Here is a 14,909-nt window from a genome sequence, read left to right on the forward strand (position 1 = left end):
TAACACCCACCTCCTCCTATCCCAGCATCCTCCTGTCACACCAACCCTCTGCATGTCCTCCTTCACTACATCCATGAACCTCCTCTGAGCTCTTCCTCTCCCACCCTCCCCCCTCAGCCGTCCCTCTGATGGACTCGTTTCTGATCCCGTCTCACTGCCAGTCAATATCAGAACATCTTCAGTTCAAGCTCTTTTTGTCAGCATCACTACCGTTGTGTTATCCTAACACCTCACCTCCTGTTTGAATGCAGTGAACTCATGTTTGAGTGCCAGAGATGCTCTTAGAGTTCCCGTTTCCTTCCTATCAGCTTAAAGCGTCTGACGGTGTCACAGTGCCACCTGGTGGAGCGCAGCCTGAGCTCGCCCATCTCACACTCATCACGTTAAAGAGCTTAAAAACCTTTATTGGAAAACATGTAGCAGCATTTCATTAAAAACAAACAAAACAAATCATGTAGAGACATTTTTGGGATAAAAAGGTCAAAGTTCAAGACAGTCAACATTTAGCTTCTGAAGCCCGGCTGGTTCACCTGTCCATCAAGGTAGCCAAGCTACTGGTCCCCAAGCAGAACATGGCCACACTGTGCCCATTAAAAAGGAAAACGCACGCACACACACACACACACACACACACACACACACACACGCACACGCACACACACGCGCACACACACGCGCACACACGCACACACACACGCACACGCACACGCACACACACACGCACGCACGCACACGCACGCACGCACACACACACACACACACACACACGCACGCACGCACGCACGCACGCAGTTCCCATCATGCTCAGCCCACTTTATAGCAGCACGTAGAGCCAAACACGACCCTAGAAATAGTTTGGGGGCAAATGAGGCCACTAATAGATTTAAGCGCGCTCGCTCGCACTAAAGGTCTCCTCAGTTTGGCCTCTGCATAGAAAATAAAGGCGTGGTTGGACTTGATCCGAGCGTTCAGCAGCACCGCTAATAAAAAGCATGAAAACAAAGTCTCTTCTGCTCGCGCTCAGACCGGAGCTTAAGCACGTCCCCATGGCGGTGACGCGTCTCCTCGCTGCTGTTTCCCTCCCTGGAATTAAAAATTTAATCTCAGCTGAAACTCAAATCCAACACGCCGAGCTTTCCTGTCCCGCCGGCGTCAGCAGCGCTCTGCTACTGGGGGGGCGGAGACTCCATGCTGGCTCTGATCTTAACCACGGTGGCCTCGCCTCGATCCGGCTCTTCGGTCTTCTCGCTGCTCAGGGGCGGAGTCAAGACGCCCGAGGGGACGGGGCAGCCGCCGTGACACTGCAGCTCCACCTCCTGGTAGGAGTACGCCTTTTCCTGTAACACAGCAGGAACACGCATGTGAAAAAGCACACGTTTGGACCTTTTTCCACATTTACTACATCCTGTCCCCATCGACACCTGCGGTACACGCCCAGGAGTCTACATAACTCCGCCCTCTATCTGCCACCTGCGATGACCGCTCAGGCCTTAACCTCGCTGCAACCCATGCTGGAAAAAACGACGTAAGTTTTCCTCGGCTCTCAGGAGGAAACGGAAACAATCCTGAGCAGTTTTCTGAATCCTGTCTTTAAAGTTTTTGTGTGAGCATTTAATGTCATTTTTTTCAACCATTAAAGCGCCGATCGGTCATCGCCGCCGCGACGGAGTTCTTCTGCTTCGAGCTCGTTTAACCAGAGGTGGCAGCGCGTTTCACGTCTTTCTGCCGTCGTTCATCATTTTTACAAAATTATTCTGTCTGAATTTCTGCTCTGATATTAACGCTTTGGGGGTCAACGCACACGTGGGCGTGTCCTAATCACACGACCAATGTAAGGCGACATGGAGATGCAGTGATCTATAGACAAGTTTTTAAACTTCCCCTTGTGGGACTAATAAAGGTATCTCATCTTGTGTCGAGAGGCCACGTAGATCCAGAGATGATAAAAAATCTCTGGATCTACGTCCCAGCCTGCAGGCGTCAGGCTGGGACGTGCTCCTCTGTCTTATAGTGGACAGAAACTATTTTTTGGAGCGGCACAAATACAAATAAAACTTGTGTGACTCTTATTTGATGCAGAACAGCTGGTTGTTCTGTAAATACTTTGAAATGGTTATAAAAAATATGCTTGGCTGCATTTTTCGGTAAATGGCTGCAAAAAACTTTATTTGCAAAACTTGTGCATAGTTTTGAAAACTTACAATTTATATTTGCATTTCAAGTTATGAAAATTATTCTTTAAACATGTTTGTGTTTGTTACAGTAAAAAATAAAACTCTGATTTTATGTTTGTCTGATTTCAGATCAGTTGTGTTAACACGGTAAACTGAGACACGAGGTTGTCCTGAAAGAACGAAACCAAACAAGGCGAGAAGCTGTTTTAAAGGTGAAATAGTCAAAAACAGCCGATTGTGCCCCGGAGCGACAAACTTATCAATAAAGTTACAAACCGGGGACTGTGAGGGGAAATAAACAAACGCACGCACACACACACAGCTGTTGGACCTACCAGCCAGGTCACGTAGGGGGCGTGTGTCTGGATGTTGTGCATGTCATCCGCAGAGATTCCCGGGAACGTTTTCATCGGCGAGCTGCCGACCTCTCGCAGCGCCATCGCAAACGGCACCATCCACCTCACGCACTCCTCCACCTCCACCCTCTTCAGAGCTGCACGGACAGAAGAAGGAGGAGGTGAGTCGGGGTGGAGTCACACCAGCAGGGACAAACAGGAAGTGTGGAAAAGGATTTTTACCTGACACGGTCTCCACCAGCTCCAGGGACGAGAAGTGAAAGAGCGCCGAAGCAGCGAGAACGCCGTTAGAAAACTCGAGGCAGCGCACGTCCAGCATGCACAGGTCCAACAACTGAAAGCAGACGCACCATCAGAGACACTCGGCGGGAGACAGACGGTCCCACCTCAGCGAGAGACGCTCGTCTCCGAGCACATCGGCACAATTCATTTATGGTAACAGACGGCGTACCTCTGCGATGTGCGTGAAGGTGGCCTGCGGGTATCTGGGGAGGAGGAGCTCGTCCGCGTCCTTCAGGTAAGCCACCTGCATGTAAACATTGAGCCAGGACACGGGAGTCTGTGGGCTCAGGCTCCACTTCAGCTCCTAGAGAGAAGACGAGTCCACGTTAGACACCCAAATCTCCCATCTGACGCAGGTTTAAGGGCTGCGATGACAGAATGACATCACGAAATGATGCGTTCACAGCTTTGGCCGTTTGCTGGTTGTTGAATAGTTTTGTGAGCTTTAACCTGAGATTGTGTTGTTTCTGACGAAATACATTTATATTCAAAATAGATCCAGGATTTAAGGAATCGAGATCACTTGATTCAAACTAAAATTGATTTTTTTTTTAAACACAATGAGCATCATTAAACTGCTCAGATGGCTCCGCCCCTTCCTGAGCCCGGTTCTCCTGGAGGTTTCTTCCTGTTTTTCCTTCCCACTGTCACCAGGTGCTGGCTCATAGAGGACCGTCTGGCTGCTGGGGCTTCTCTGTACCTGACCGTATAAAGCACCTTTGACGCTGCATAAATCAAGCTGAATTAAATGGACCAAACAGTGAAATTGTCACCGAGTCTTCAGCTGAGAAACCAAAGGAAACCTGATGACGCCACAGAGGCCGTGTCTCACAGGTGAGGACACAGGTGTGCTCAGAGCTCGGTTAAGGCCGAGGCAGGTCGTGCGTTTTACCTTCATGACGATGATCTCCATGCTGAGGATCTCGTCTTCTGTGCAGGCCTCGTCTGTCACGTAGGCAAACTGGTGGACTTTGGGAGGATACATCTCCTGGGAGAGAAACATTTAAAGATAAGAAACGCAGCAGACACGCCGCAACAAAGCACCCGCACGGTACCGAAGAGCTCCGCCCTCCCCACCTCGACTTTGGCGGCAATGAACAGGCAGGTGATGCCGATGAGCTGCAGCGTGGATTTGAGGACGTTCCTCTGGGTGGCCATGAAGCGATCAAAGTAGTCCTGAGCGAGGTGGTACGTCTCCCTGTGCAGCCTATAGACCTCGCTCACCTGACACACACACACACACACACCTTGAGTACATTAAGGTGACTGCATCTTTACTGTTTATTCTTAGATGAATGATTTCATGGTTTCCGGGACGCCGAGCTGCGTCTGCCGTGGATCGTCCACAGTAAAACCTGCAGCCTGAAGCTAAAGGTTAGCGTAAAGCTAAAATCTCACGTATAGACACACCTGAGATCAGGTGGTGCTGCAGGTTCACAGACTCAGTACTGACCTCCATGAGCCAGTCCAGGAGGATGGCCCTCATCTTGGGCTGCAGGTGTGGATGTTTGTCCATCATGTGGACGTCTCTGGTGTAGGACTTGTCCTTCTCCAGCATGTTGTTCCACACGGCGTCCTTACTGGCCCAGCTGACAGACACAGAGTCAAACAGATCGCTGACACGGGACAGGTACAGGTGACAGATTAAAGGAAAACACCCCCGACCACTGAGGGCTGAGCAGCCATCAGCACCACTCACCAGAGCGCGGGCAGTGGCGCGTGGTGCACGGGTGTCACACATGTGGTGTGGAAGCTGTAATGAGGAAAGCTGGCGTTGACCAGGGGGACGAGCGGGCACTCCTCCTGATCAGGCGTGGAGATCCACCTCTGCGGACTCACGCGATCAGCTGCAGGACTCCAGCCCGGCTGGGAGACAGGAAGAGCTCGGTTAGAGTCGAAGAAGGGTGGAGGAGGAACACACGCCTCCAAGACTGTGGGCGTGGAGTCGCTGCAGGTAATTAGACCCACCTCACACTCGCGCTGCTTCTTCTTCGTCATCTCTGCTACCTCCTCATCCAGATCCGGTAAAACCTGAGGAACAAACAGAAAAGAAGGAACCCTGGAGTTATCGTTCTCATGCTTTTGTTATTTGGAGGCGCCCCTCCTGTGGACCGCGCTTGGTGTCAGGTGATCAGCCTTCAAATCGTCTTCCTGGCAAAGCTAATAAGTTAGGGCTGGATCAGGTGACCGCTGACCTTCGGGCTGCAGTTACAAAAAACCTGAGCTTAAAGACGCGCTCTGCGCCTCCGTGCTGTTCACCATCTCCCCTCAGATGAAGGCCCACTGCTTCTGTCAGCTCTCCTCACTGTGGCTCTAATATGATGTCCAACATTGTTGGAACCCTGCGTGACCCTCTTTGTGACAAAACACATCAATGACCCACCCCAGCAGAGTGTGTGTGTGTGGGGGGCCTGCTGGAGCCTCTGCCAGCCTTTCAGGACACTCACAATAGCAACATCTGCCTTCCTCTTCCTCGGTCGGACTGTGGTGTGTTTGGGGGCCTCGGCAGGAGCACTCTTTGCGTCTGTGTCTTCCCTGAAACAAGCAAAGCAAACAGCAGCTGTTAGCGAGCGCTGCCATATCCACAATCAGCCGAACAAACCCGGGTTAGCACGGGTAAACGCTCACACGGTCCAGAAACAACAGGCTAGTTAGCCCGTGAGGCTAAAGCTCCTGGTGGCTCTTCCTGCGTGGGCCAAACTCACCGTGTTCCTCTCATTATAGTCGGGGCCGTGGAAGCGTCCGTGGGAGCAAACCTGTGGACGACAAACGACTTGAAATTTAGACTTAAACAGCCGTAAAAGTGCGACGTACAGCGGCCCCAACCCCCACTCCGAGCCGCCTTCCTCCCGACAAAGCCCGGCTCAGCCTGGCGCGGAGAGCGGGGCAGCAGGCCGCTTCCAAGTGCCCCCAAAGCCCCCCCACCGGACCTCGGAGACCCGGGAAACTGCCCCGACATCCACGCCACACCGAGCAAGGTTGGTCTGAGGCGGCCACGGGGCTCGGTTAACCGAAAACAGCGATATTTTACCGAGTCCGGCTGCACATCATGGCCGCCTGATGCGGACACGGAGCGGCCAACAAAGAGCCGAACCCCCGGGGGCTGTCCACGTCTGGACCGGAGACCGTGGGGGTTTAACGTGGGAGCCTGGGTCACATTACCCTGCAGGCAATCAAGCCCCAATTCTACTCACGCAAACTTTTAGCCAGCTGCAGAAACTCACCTCAAGTTCCTCCCTTGAAGTTCACCCTGCTCCGCCGAGAGCTCCAAAGGAAGGTTTAACCCCGCAGTGGGTTCCCCTCAGGTTCTCCAAGTGTGTTCTCCAGGTGTGTGCTCTCTGTCCTCCGGTGCTCTCCTGCTCGCGGTGCCCGGGATTCTGAGCTTAGGCCGGGCTAACTGCTCCGAGCTGGCGCCTCGCAGAGCGCAGATGAGCTCCACGTCAGGAGGCGTAGATTCCAGTTGGCGCTAAATCTCCACCCTCTGCGCCGCTTTACAGCCGCATTGAGCTGCGTCACCTCAGCCGCTCACCTGTGCAGGGCACGCGGCAGGTATGCTGGCTGAACTCTACGCGGATGGTCGCGAGCGTGAAGGAAACGGTGAGTTTTTAGTTTTGCCGGTAAAAATGGGGGCGTGAGTGCCGCGCTGACAGCTGCGAGGGGCGGATCTTCGCAGACCGGAAGCGCTCGGGCACCGCGTGGCTGTGTGTCAGATGTAAACAAAGGCAGAAGCGGCGCAGAAAGACGCGGAAAACGACGCAAAGCGGGCAGAATGACGCAGCAAGTGAGCGAGCGGGTTCCGTGCACGTTACCTTCAGTGTCTGTCACGGGACCGGGTTGTGATTCAGCGGGAAAATGAAGCGTATCGCCTCCCACATGTCCACTGCGGGCTGCCGTACTCGCCCCGCCTCCGACCGTAACGGAGTGACCCGCTCAGCCGCCTCCGGACTCCTCCCCGGGCTCCCAACTTCACCATTAAATCTGATAAAGTGGCAGGAGGCAAACCAACCTTTGACGTCAGCAAATCTGTGGCTGCTGGTCACGTGATCACATGACAGCGTCCTCACACGGTTGTTGCTGCAGGCTGAATATGATAATTCATTAGGCCGTGGTTTTAATAACCAGTTTATACAGGAAATGCAATAACGTCACATCGGTACCATCCTTCCTCCTGCTGCTGAGACATGACCGTAACAGAGCTCAGCATCTGCATTTACAAACACAGCAGCACAGGTCAGGACAGTGGAGACTTCCACGATGATCCCTCTGAGCTGTGGGAAGCACCGAGGCTTCCTCGTGATTTACAGACAGCTCTGATCACGGGAGGAGAAATGGAGCAGGAGTAATCCTGAAGGAGGAGCCTGAGCAGTGCTGTGGAGGTGAGGAGTAACAGGCAAGGTCACCAGTATGAAGCGTGAGGTCGAAGGGTGTCAGTGTGTACGCCCCACAGGGTGGAGGTCAGAGGGGTGGAGGAAGGTACAGAAGGTGTGATCTGAGCGAGATATGAGACTGAGGTGGTGTCAGGGAGGATGTAGCTGGACAGTATCGGATGGTTGACTGCAGGGTGACTTTGGACATCAAGAAGAGCAAGTGAGTGAAGGAAGGATGCTGGGAAAGTAAAGCTGAGGGAAACTGCAGGGAGTGTCCTCTGGACAAAGGAAGGAGGACAAGGAGGCTTGGTGTGGACCCAAAGCAATGAACGGTGCACTAGAGAGGTGAAGAAGGCAGGGCGGAGCGGGTGGAGATGAATGTCAGGGGTGATTCGTGACGGAAGGGTAGCAGCACGAGACAAAGGGAAGGTTCAAAGACAGCAGTGAGCTCTGCTGTTTGGAGATGGCAGAGGATGAGCTGAAGATGTTCAGACGTTCACTGGGAGTGAGAAGGAGGAGTCCATCAGAGGAGCAGCTGAGAGTCAGAGAGGATGAGATGGTTTGAGCATGTGCAGAGGAGGGAGGGTGATGGAGCTGCCAGGCGCAGAACGACTGCTTTGAGTTTCCTGCGGTCGGCACGGAGCTTCGAGGTTTGCTGCTATATGAAGAATAGAAGTTTTAATAAGTGGGTGAAAGTGGAGGAAGGTGAGTCTGAGAGGAAACCCAGAGCCAGGTGAGTGCAGACAAACATTAATGGTTAAACTTCAGCTTCCTCAGAGAGCGTAAAAGTTAAATAGATGAGACACGTCCTGCTGGCCCTGATTTACAGCCAGGAAACTTGTTCCAGAGATGATTGTGTTCGTGTCTTCGGTGAAGCTGAAATACTCTTTTTGTTTGGTGAACAGAACAAAGTCGACCTTTGGTCAGTCACATGACCCCCTCCTGAGAACGACACAAACAGGTTTCATTCTGTGGCGTCTGCACAGAAAGGGAAGGATGAAGTTTTTGGAGCTGTTTGGGCGTCTAAAATCCGTCGTTATCGGAATGATTCACGTGAAAGCGTTGCCAGGTAACAGAGTCCACCTGTCGGCGTCCTCCAGGTTCAGGTGAAGTGTTTGGTCGTGGCAGGGGGAGGTCAGTAAGAGCACAGAGGTTTGCAAAATGCGGTTTCAGGGTGAGCTGGCGTCCAGCTTCGCGTGGGCCTGCGCGTCATCAGGTTAAGACAACATCGCACATTCTGATTGGCTCAGATTTAGCTGATATGTGACATTTTCCTGCGTACGCTGCGCTCAGACATGAACTTGATTAAGTCAGACGTGTAACATTTCAGCCTCGCACACCAGTGTGGTCGCCCTGTGACGGGGCAGTTAAACTTTATTTAACCAGGACAATGTGAGTCGAGATCAAACATCCCTTTTGCAGGCTGAGACTCGCAGCAGTACGATCGACCTTAACTTCATACGAAGATACACGGCAACAAAATACACAATAAGTACATCGATGCAGACGATGACCCACCCTGAACCCTGAACCTCGGCCCCGTTCTCCTGTCCAAACAAGGCCTGCTCTCACTTTTTCTGCTGTCATGACCTTTGACCTTTCACACACTAACACACACTTTCTGCACGCTCTGACCTTGGGGTAAACTTGCTGGGACGTCCACTCGTAGGAATATTTTGGGATTGTGTTAACAGACCTGAACACGGTCGCCCTGCAAACAGACCAAAGCTCTGCTTTTACAGAGGCGCTCACACCGCTGATGATCAGTTAGTCAATAACCTGCATCGATTAGCAGCAGCTGATAGTTTCTCACACGCTGCGTTTTGGTTTAGTGTTGAATAAATAATGACACGCTGTAAATATGCGGTGTTTTGTTGTTCGTCCGGGTGATCATGGTTGTGTCCTGATGTGTCACCAGGTGTACTCGTGACTTTGAGTAGGAGGAGCTGCAGAGAAAAACATCACAGTTTGCGCTCGTATTCTTGTACATGCATGATGTGCACATCGGTGCCCACATCCTTAAGTGTTGAGGGTACTCTTTGAGACCCTTTATAACAGGCTCCTCCTCTTCCTCAGGTAGCCCACTGGGCTCTTTGAAAATGTCTGAAATCAGCGAGGCGGCGTGCCGGGAGGCAGCGATCTACAGAGACGCAGGGGTTGTACGTTTGTGCACGTTGTTTGCGTTCCTCACAGCTCTGCAGTCTGCACAGGCGAGGCGCTAACCGAACCTCCAATCCCGTCTTTCAGGATGGACTGATCGTTGAAAACATGCACGATGTGCCGTACTCTCTGAGCGCGGGCCCCGAGGTGAGCGCCTGCATGACCGCCGTCTGCTGCAGCGTTAGGGCCGCCTGTCCGTCCCTGCCTATAGGAGCGCAGATCCTGACTGCAGCCAATCAGCAGGCTCTGGCTGTGGCTCTGGCTTCAGGTTCAGTTGTTCATTCAGTTCATGTTGATGTGTTTGGAAAGATGCAGGACGTGTGATCAGCACGGTGACGGCGCTGTGTGCTTCCAGGCCTGGACTTCATCAGGGCTGAGGCCTTCGTCTTTGCTCACGTGGCAGACGAAGGCCTCCTGAACGCCGGCGCCGGGGAGTTACTGCGGTACCGCAAACAGATCGGAGCTGAGCACGTGCAGATCTTCACCGACATCAAGAAGAAGCACAGGTGAGGTCACCTGCTGTGCAGTTATAGTAAAGAATGAAGTACTCAGTGATGCAAGAAGACGTGAAAACACTTCCTGTGTCTGAGTACAGCTGCAGATAATCAGGATGAGCGGCCGGCCAACAGTCATTCATGCCTGTCACAGCTGAGCTTTCAGGCACTGGGACGTGAATGGGGCCAGCCTGGGCGAGAGAGGTGTTAAAATGTGTGTCAGCACTTTGGCGAGCTCTTAGGCCGTCCTGGATGTTGCCTGGACCTGCGGCTTTCATGTTGATGGTCCCCTGTGGTGTCCTTCTGGTGTCTACTGCAGACACACTGAAGGGCAGCTCACCTGCTGCTGTGGGAGGAGCATCCACCCCACTGAGCAGCAAATCATGAAACTTTCACACACCTCACACAAGGTTTGATTTCTATTACAGTGCAAACCACTTATCATCTCCAGTGTGTAACATCCACACATGTGTGTGTGTGTGTGTGTGTGTGTGTGTGTGTGTGTGTGTGTGTGTGTGTGTGTGTGTGTGTGTGTGTGTGTGTGTGTGTGTGTTTCCAGCTCTCACGCCCTGACGTCAGACGTGAGCGTCGCAGAGACGGCGCGTGCTGCTGAGTTCTTCCTCTCAGACGGCGTCATCATCACAGGAGCAGCCACAGGACTGCAGGCCGACCCCGAGGAGCTCCGAGGTCCCGCCCCTGCCGCACACACACACACGCACACACACTGTCCAGATGTTAGCCTGACTCTCGTCACTCACTGCATTTTATCACTTTATCGTCTACAATCAGAATCCTAGCAGCTTCTCGCTGCAGAATATAAAAAGGAGACATTACAAGGATTTTTATTTTGAAATTAAAATCTGAAGTTAAAATCTCAGGTCAGGTGACTCCTGTTAGAGCTGCAGAAAGGATTCACCTGCATGCAGCACAGAAACAGCTGATTGGCTCTGCAGGGTTCAGGTGTGTCTTCATCAGCTGTGCTGCGTGGGCGGATGCACACTTCACTTTATTCTCAGAACAGTATTTCACAACATATCAGACATTTTTTTAAGCCCCCTCACCTCAGGTCCTCCTGCTTTTACCCCGTTTGTCCAGAAGAGGTCCCCCTCACCCCGAGGGAGAGAGGGCCGCGGGTCGCACTCGAACCACTGAGCTAAACCGGCGCCCAAAGAGTCTGAATTTTAAATGTCACACTCACAGCAGGGGGTCAAGCCCACCTGAGCTGTTTGTGGGAGGTAAATCCACTCGTTTTTCCCTCTGTGTCCTTAAGTGATCAGAGTAGAAAAGAACCAGTCCATTTCCTATCGAAAGCTTAGAAATGAAAGTCATGGCTCCACCGACATTCACTGAGATAAACCCAGAGCTATACCTGCCCTCAGGTGTTACTGATGAGTGCCGTGTTTTTGTGCTTCCTCATCTGTAGGTCCATTTCCTGTTTAAAACATTTAAGCAATCAGCGTTGAGGTGCTGCTCTGCAGCTTCATGCAGCTTCATGCACAGGACCATAAATCCTGCAGTAATCAGTCAGTAAGGTTTGTATCAGCTCAGGTTACTGAGTCTGAACTCTGCACCGCATCCTCGCAGCAGCAGCCAGGATATTTATAGCAGCCGGACACTCAAGCCTGTAAACAGTCTGAGGGCTGTACATGCCACTGCTGCGCGCGCACACACACACACACACACACACACACACACACACAGGTGCTGGTCATGTTCAGACACATTCACCAGGTCACGCGTGTGAGCGGAGGTTCACTGAGTGCAGCTCTGCAGGTGGTGAAGGCGTCTGAAGCGTATTTTCTATTCTGTCACACTCTAATGTGTCAGTCTTATATCTGCCACACCCCTCTGCGCACAGGCAGGAGACTCTGGCAGGTCAGAGAGGGCACGCCTCAGGTGAGCAAAGTCATTATGAAGCCAGAGAATATGCATGCAGTGAGCCTGTTTGCACACACACTGTCCTGCACCGACCCAAAGGACCTGCGCAGCATGCAGTCAGATACCTTTGAGCTCCAAGGAGTTAGCACTCGGTGATGATGTTTATATAGCAGAGGCTGCTCCAGGCGAGATAAACAAACCACGCATGCTAGCAGCGGCTGCGTTTTAGTTAGCAATGCTTCAACCCAAGGTCCAAACAGCTGACAGTAAACGAGGCAAACGTATCAGAGACACGGCCCAAAGTCCAGGTCCCAACACGGAGCCAGGAAAACACTCGGACTGTGTCAGGGAACAGAAGGATCATCAGAGTGGGAACAGGTGAGCCTAATCAGGGTGGGTCACATATCGACTGAGAGGCAGGAAGTAGCACCACAGCAGCCCTCACCCCGACGCCTCTCTGTGCCGAGTCCAGCCTGCAGTGCGTTTAGTAGCGATCTACTAGATTCCTTTGTAATATTCAGAGGTTTAAATGAAATCTAAATGATCTAATTCAAATTCTAAACCTCGTTGCTCACAGCCTCAGGTGGACTTCAGGGTTTGTAAGTCTGGAGGGTTGAGATGCGTTCGTGTGCTGCTGGACGGTGGGAAACGAAGCTTTCGACTGCTGACGTGTTCTTAAATAGAAATTCATTAAAGTGATTTTTTCTGTTTTTCCAGACGTTTCCCAGTCTGTGGGAATCCCCGTGCTGATTGGCTCAGGAGTGACCTATGACAATGTCGAGAGCTACCTGGATGCAAACGCGATGATAGTGGGCTCCCACTTTAAGCTGGGCGGGCACTGGGCCAACGAGGTGGACCCGCAGCAGGTGAAGAGGTTCATGGGGAAAATCCGGAAGCTCCGGCAGTGAACGAGCCCCCACCATAAAGACACGCAGACCGCAGCTTTAGAAAATCTCAAAAACTTTATTTTGCTTTTTTAAAACATTTTATAAATACACACAAATAAAAATTAAAATCTCACATTTGTGTCAAATAAAAAGTAGAAAAGCAGCAGGAACGCTGCAAAGGTCAAGAGGTCAACTCATCACACACTTTAACACGCAGAAGAAGAAGAGCGAAGCCGCCAAAATGACAGATTTGAACACGGCGACAGAGCACGAAGCTCTGACATCATCAACATTAATCTGAGCAGTGACTGTTCTGCCGCGCGGCGCTCGCCCTGCTGACAATAAAGTTTACAGAAGAATGAAAAACGTGTGGTTCTTTCAGCTGTTTGATTACTGCACAGGAAGTGGTGAATGTCACGTGATGTAACGGCGAGGTGAAGCCTGAGCGGCGCCGATATCGGAGTCAGTAGTTGTAGAGACGCTGGCAGGGCTGCTTGAAGTGTCCGTAGCGCCGCTCTGCAGGGCAGAAGCGTGTCTTGGTGAGGTTCTGCCTGTGAAGGGCGCCGCGGCTCAGCTTCCTGCCTTCAGCACGGCTCCTGGCACGCTGCGCCGCCGGCAGCTGGATGTTGTACGGCAGAGGAAGCCCCCAGGCGGCGAGACGCCAGGATACATGCCGCCTTACCGCCACAGGCCTGGAGAGACACACAGGAAGCCACATTATAAACCACGCCCACCTGCCCTGCTGTCTTCTTCTGTGTTTGTAAAACTGGTTTCAGATTATCTGAATGAAAGCATCGTCAGCATCATAACCTTGAGGTTTCCTCTTCATCAGAGCCCGGCTCCTCCTCCTCGGCTCCACCCACCCCGCGTCTCATCTGGTAGACGGACATGCTCGGGTGTTCGATCAGCAGGTTCTCGAGGAGGTCCCCGTCTGGAGCCGACAGAAGCCCGTCCTCTGCATGAGGATCAGAGATGTTTAGAAGCATCGGCGCTACAGCGTGTACACCTGAAGCAGGTTGACTTTCTCACCTGGCAGGGTAACGATGACCCAGCCCTCGTCCTCGAACTCCCGCAGCGTCTCGTGTTCTTCTCCTGCTGACTCCTGGTCCTCGCTGGCATTCCCGATAAGCTGAGCAAGAATCTTTCCGATCATCCCGACGTTTCTGACAGCACCTGTGGATAAAGAGCAGCACACAGGTGAGATCATCACAGGTAAAAAGCTTCCCTCATGACGCCGAGGCCTCAGAAACCTGAGCAGCTTGACCCCAGGTGATGTTCCACAAAGACAGGAAGCCGGGTCGTGACCTTTCACCTCCTGTTTCCACATTACTGCTCAACTGCAGTTTATAAGATCTTAAAATAATAAAACTTTATTTTCTATTAAACTGAGAACCGTTGTTCCTGTGCGTTTGTCCTGCTCACATGTTGACTGCAGCTCCGCTTCATCACGTGACCCTCAGCTTCATCGTGTTTACAGAAACATCTGCGCGTGAAACACAACAGAAGTGCACGCACTCACTAACAGACACGCGCCCCTGTGCGTGCGTGAGAAACAGACCTCGGCAGGACTCCGTGTACCTCCAGCTGGAACAAGCACCCTGCCCGTGCTCAGGTACGGCGGAACAGAGACTCTAACACTAACCGCGTGCAGGTCAAAGGTCACGCGTGGGTGTAACTAAAGATTCAGACCCACCTGCTCCGATAAGTCGATGTTTTCGCTGCTTTGAAGCTTCCGGTTCTCTCTGTGCTTGTTTTCATCCACAGGTTGTTTATCTCACACAGGCTCCTCCCCCGCTGCCTCAAACGTCACCAAAATCCACCCAATCAGGCGGAGCGTATCTCACTGCATCACACGTAAACAAACAAAGCCCCGCCCCCTGCCCCGATCCTCGCACTGAGCCGAGTTCAGCCGGGCAGACCCGGCAGGCCTGAGGTCACTCCTCAGCGTACCGGTCAGGGTCAGAGGTCACCGGAAGCAGGTTATCTGCTCGCTGGGTTAACCCGCGCGCTCAGCGATCTGGAGCTCAGCAATCACAAACACGGATGAGGGTAACGTCTTTGTGGCAGTGTGACGCAACAGGAAGTAAAAATAGGAAGAAAGCGTGAAATAAAGATGCAAATAGCATAAATGTAAACATGTCAGTGATGGACGCGGAGGCTGCTCCAGCTCGCTGTGCCGGTGCTTGGACCGCGCTCTGTTTCTCTTTATGAAACGGTGATATTAGGATGCGAGGAGGTTAAATAGTCCCTCTGCTCTCAGACAGGAAACAAGACAAACAGGATTCAGACGCAGGATCAGATATGAATGTTT

General features: G+C 52.3%; 3 protein-coding genes across 4 annotated transcripts; 1 reads left to right on the top strand and 2 right to left on the bottom strand.

Moving 5' to 3' along the window:
• Positions 1-385: 385 nt before the first annotated feature.
• On the bottom strand, positions 386-6,754 carry ccne1 (cyclin E1). Of its 2 annotated transcripts, none has more exons than XM_085270577.1 (12): positions 6,037-6,754; positions 5,518-5,568; positions 5,260-5,347; positions 4,781-4,843; positions 4,512-4,678; positions 4,266-4,401; positions 3,890-4,036; positions 3,705-3,800; positions 2,982-3,116; positions 2,753-2,864; positions 2,510-2,667; positions 386-1,337 (listed from the first exon to the last, which is right to left on the bottom strand). In XM_085270577.1, exons 2-12 carry the CDS (start codon positions 5,529-5,531, stop codon positions 1,167-1,169), a joined length of 1,287 nt encoding a protein of 428 aa, XP_085126703.1. In that variant the 5' UTR covers positions 5,532-5,568; positions 6,037-6,754; the 3' UTR covers positions 386-1,166. The 2 variants fall into 2 exon arrangements, with proteins under 2 accessions (XP_085126703.1, XP_085126622.1); XM_085270496.1 differs by lacking the exon at positions 6,037-6,754 and adding an exon at positions 5,844-5,937.
• A 497-nt stretch (positions 6,755-7,251) lies between these two features.
• On the top strand, positions 7,252-12,619 carry LOC146582648 (uncharacterized protein F13E9.13, mitochondrial). The gene is made up of 7 exons (XM_085270705.1): positions 7,252-7,912; positions 8,085-8,248; positions 9,256-9,338; positions 9,427-9,607; positions 9,695-9,845; positions 10,393-10,520; positions 12,429-12,619. Exons 1-7 carry the CDS (start codon positions 7,731-7,733, stop codon positions 12,617-12,619), a joined length of 1,080 nt encoding a protein of 359 aa, XP_085126831.1. The 5' UTR covers positions 7,252-7,730.
• Positions 12,620-13,061: 442 nt separating this feature from the next.
• LOC146582649 (tumor protein p53-inducible nuclear protein 1) lies at positions 13,062-13,762 on the bottom strand. The gene is made up of 3 exons (XM_085270831.1): positions 13,628-13,762; positions 13,409-13,553; positions 13,062-13,290 (listed from the first exon to the last, which is right to left on the bottom strand). The coding sequence occupies exons 1-3, from the start codon at positions 13,749-13,751 to the stop codon at positions 13,062-13,064; spliced, it is 498 nt and encodes a 165-aa protein (XP_085126957.1). The 5' UTR covers positions 13,752-13,762.
• Between the last annotated feature and the right edge of the window lie 1,147 nt (positions 13,763-14,909).

This window comes from Mchenga conophoros, linkage group LG1, assembly GCF_057382185.1.
Source record: "Mchenga conophoros isolate Kocher_MC1m ecotype Shallow Benthic linkage group LG1, M_conophoros_male_GT1.1, whole genome shotgun sequence".
NCBI classification, from domain to species: Eukaryota; Metazoa; Chordata; class Actinopteri; order Cichliformes; family Cichlidae; genus Mchenga; species Mchenga conophoros.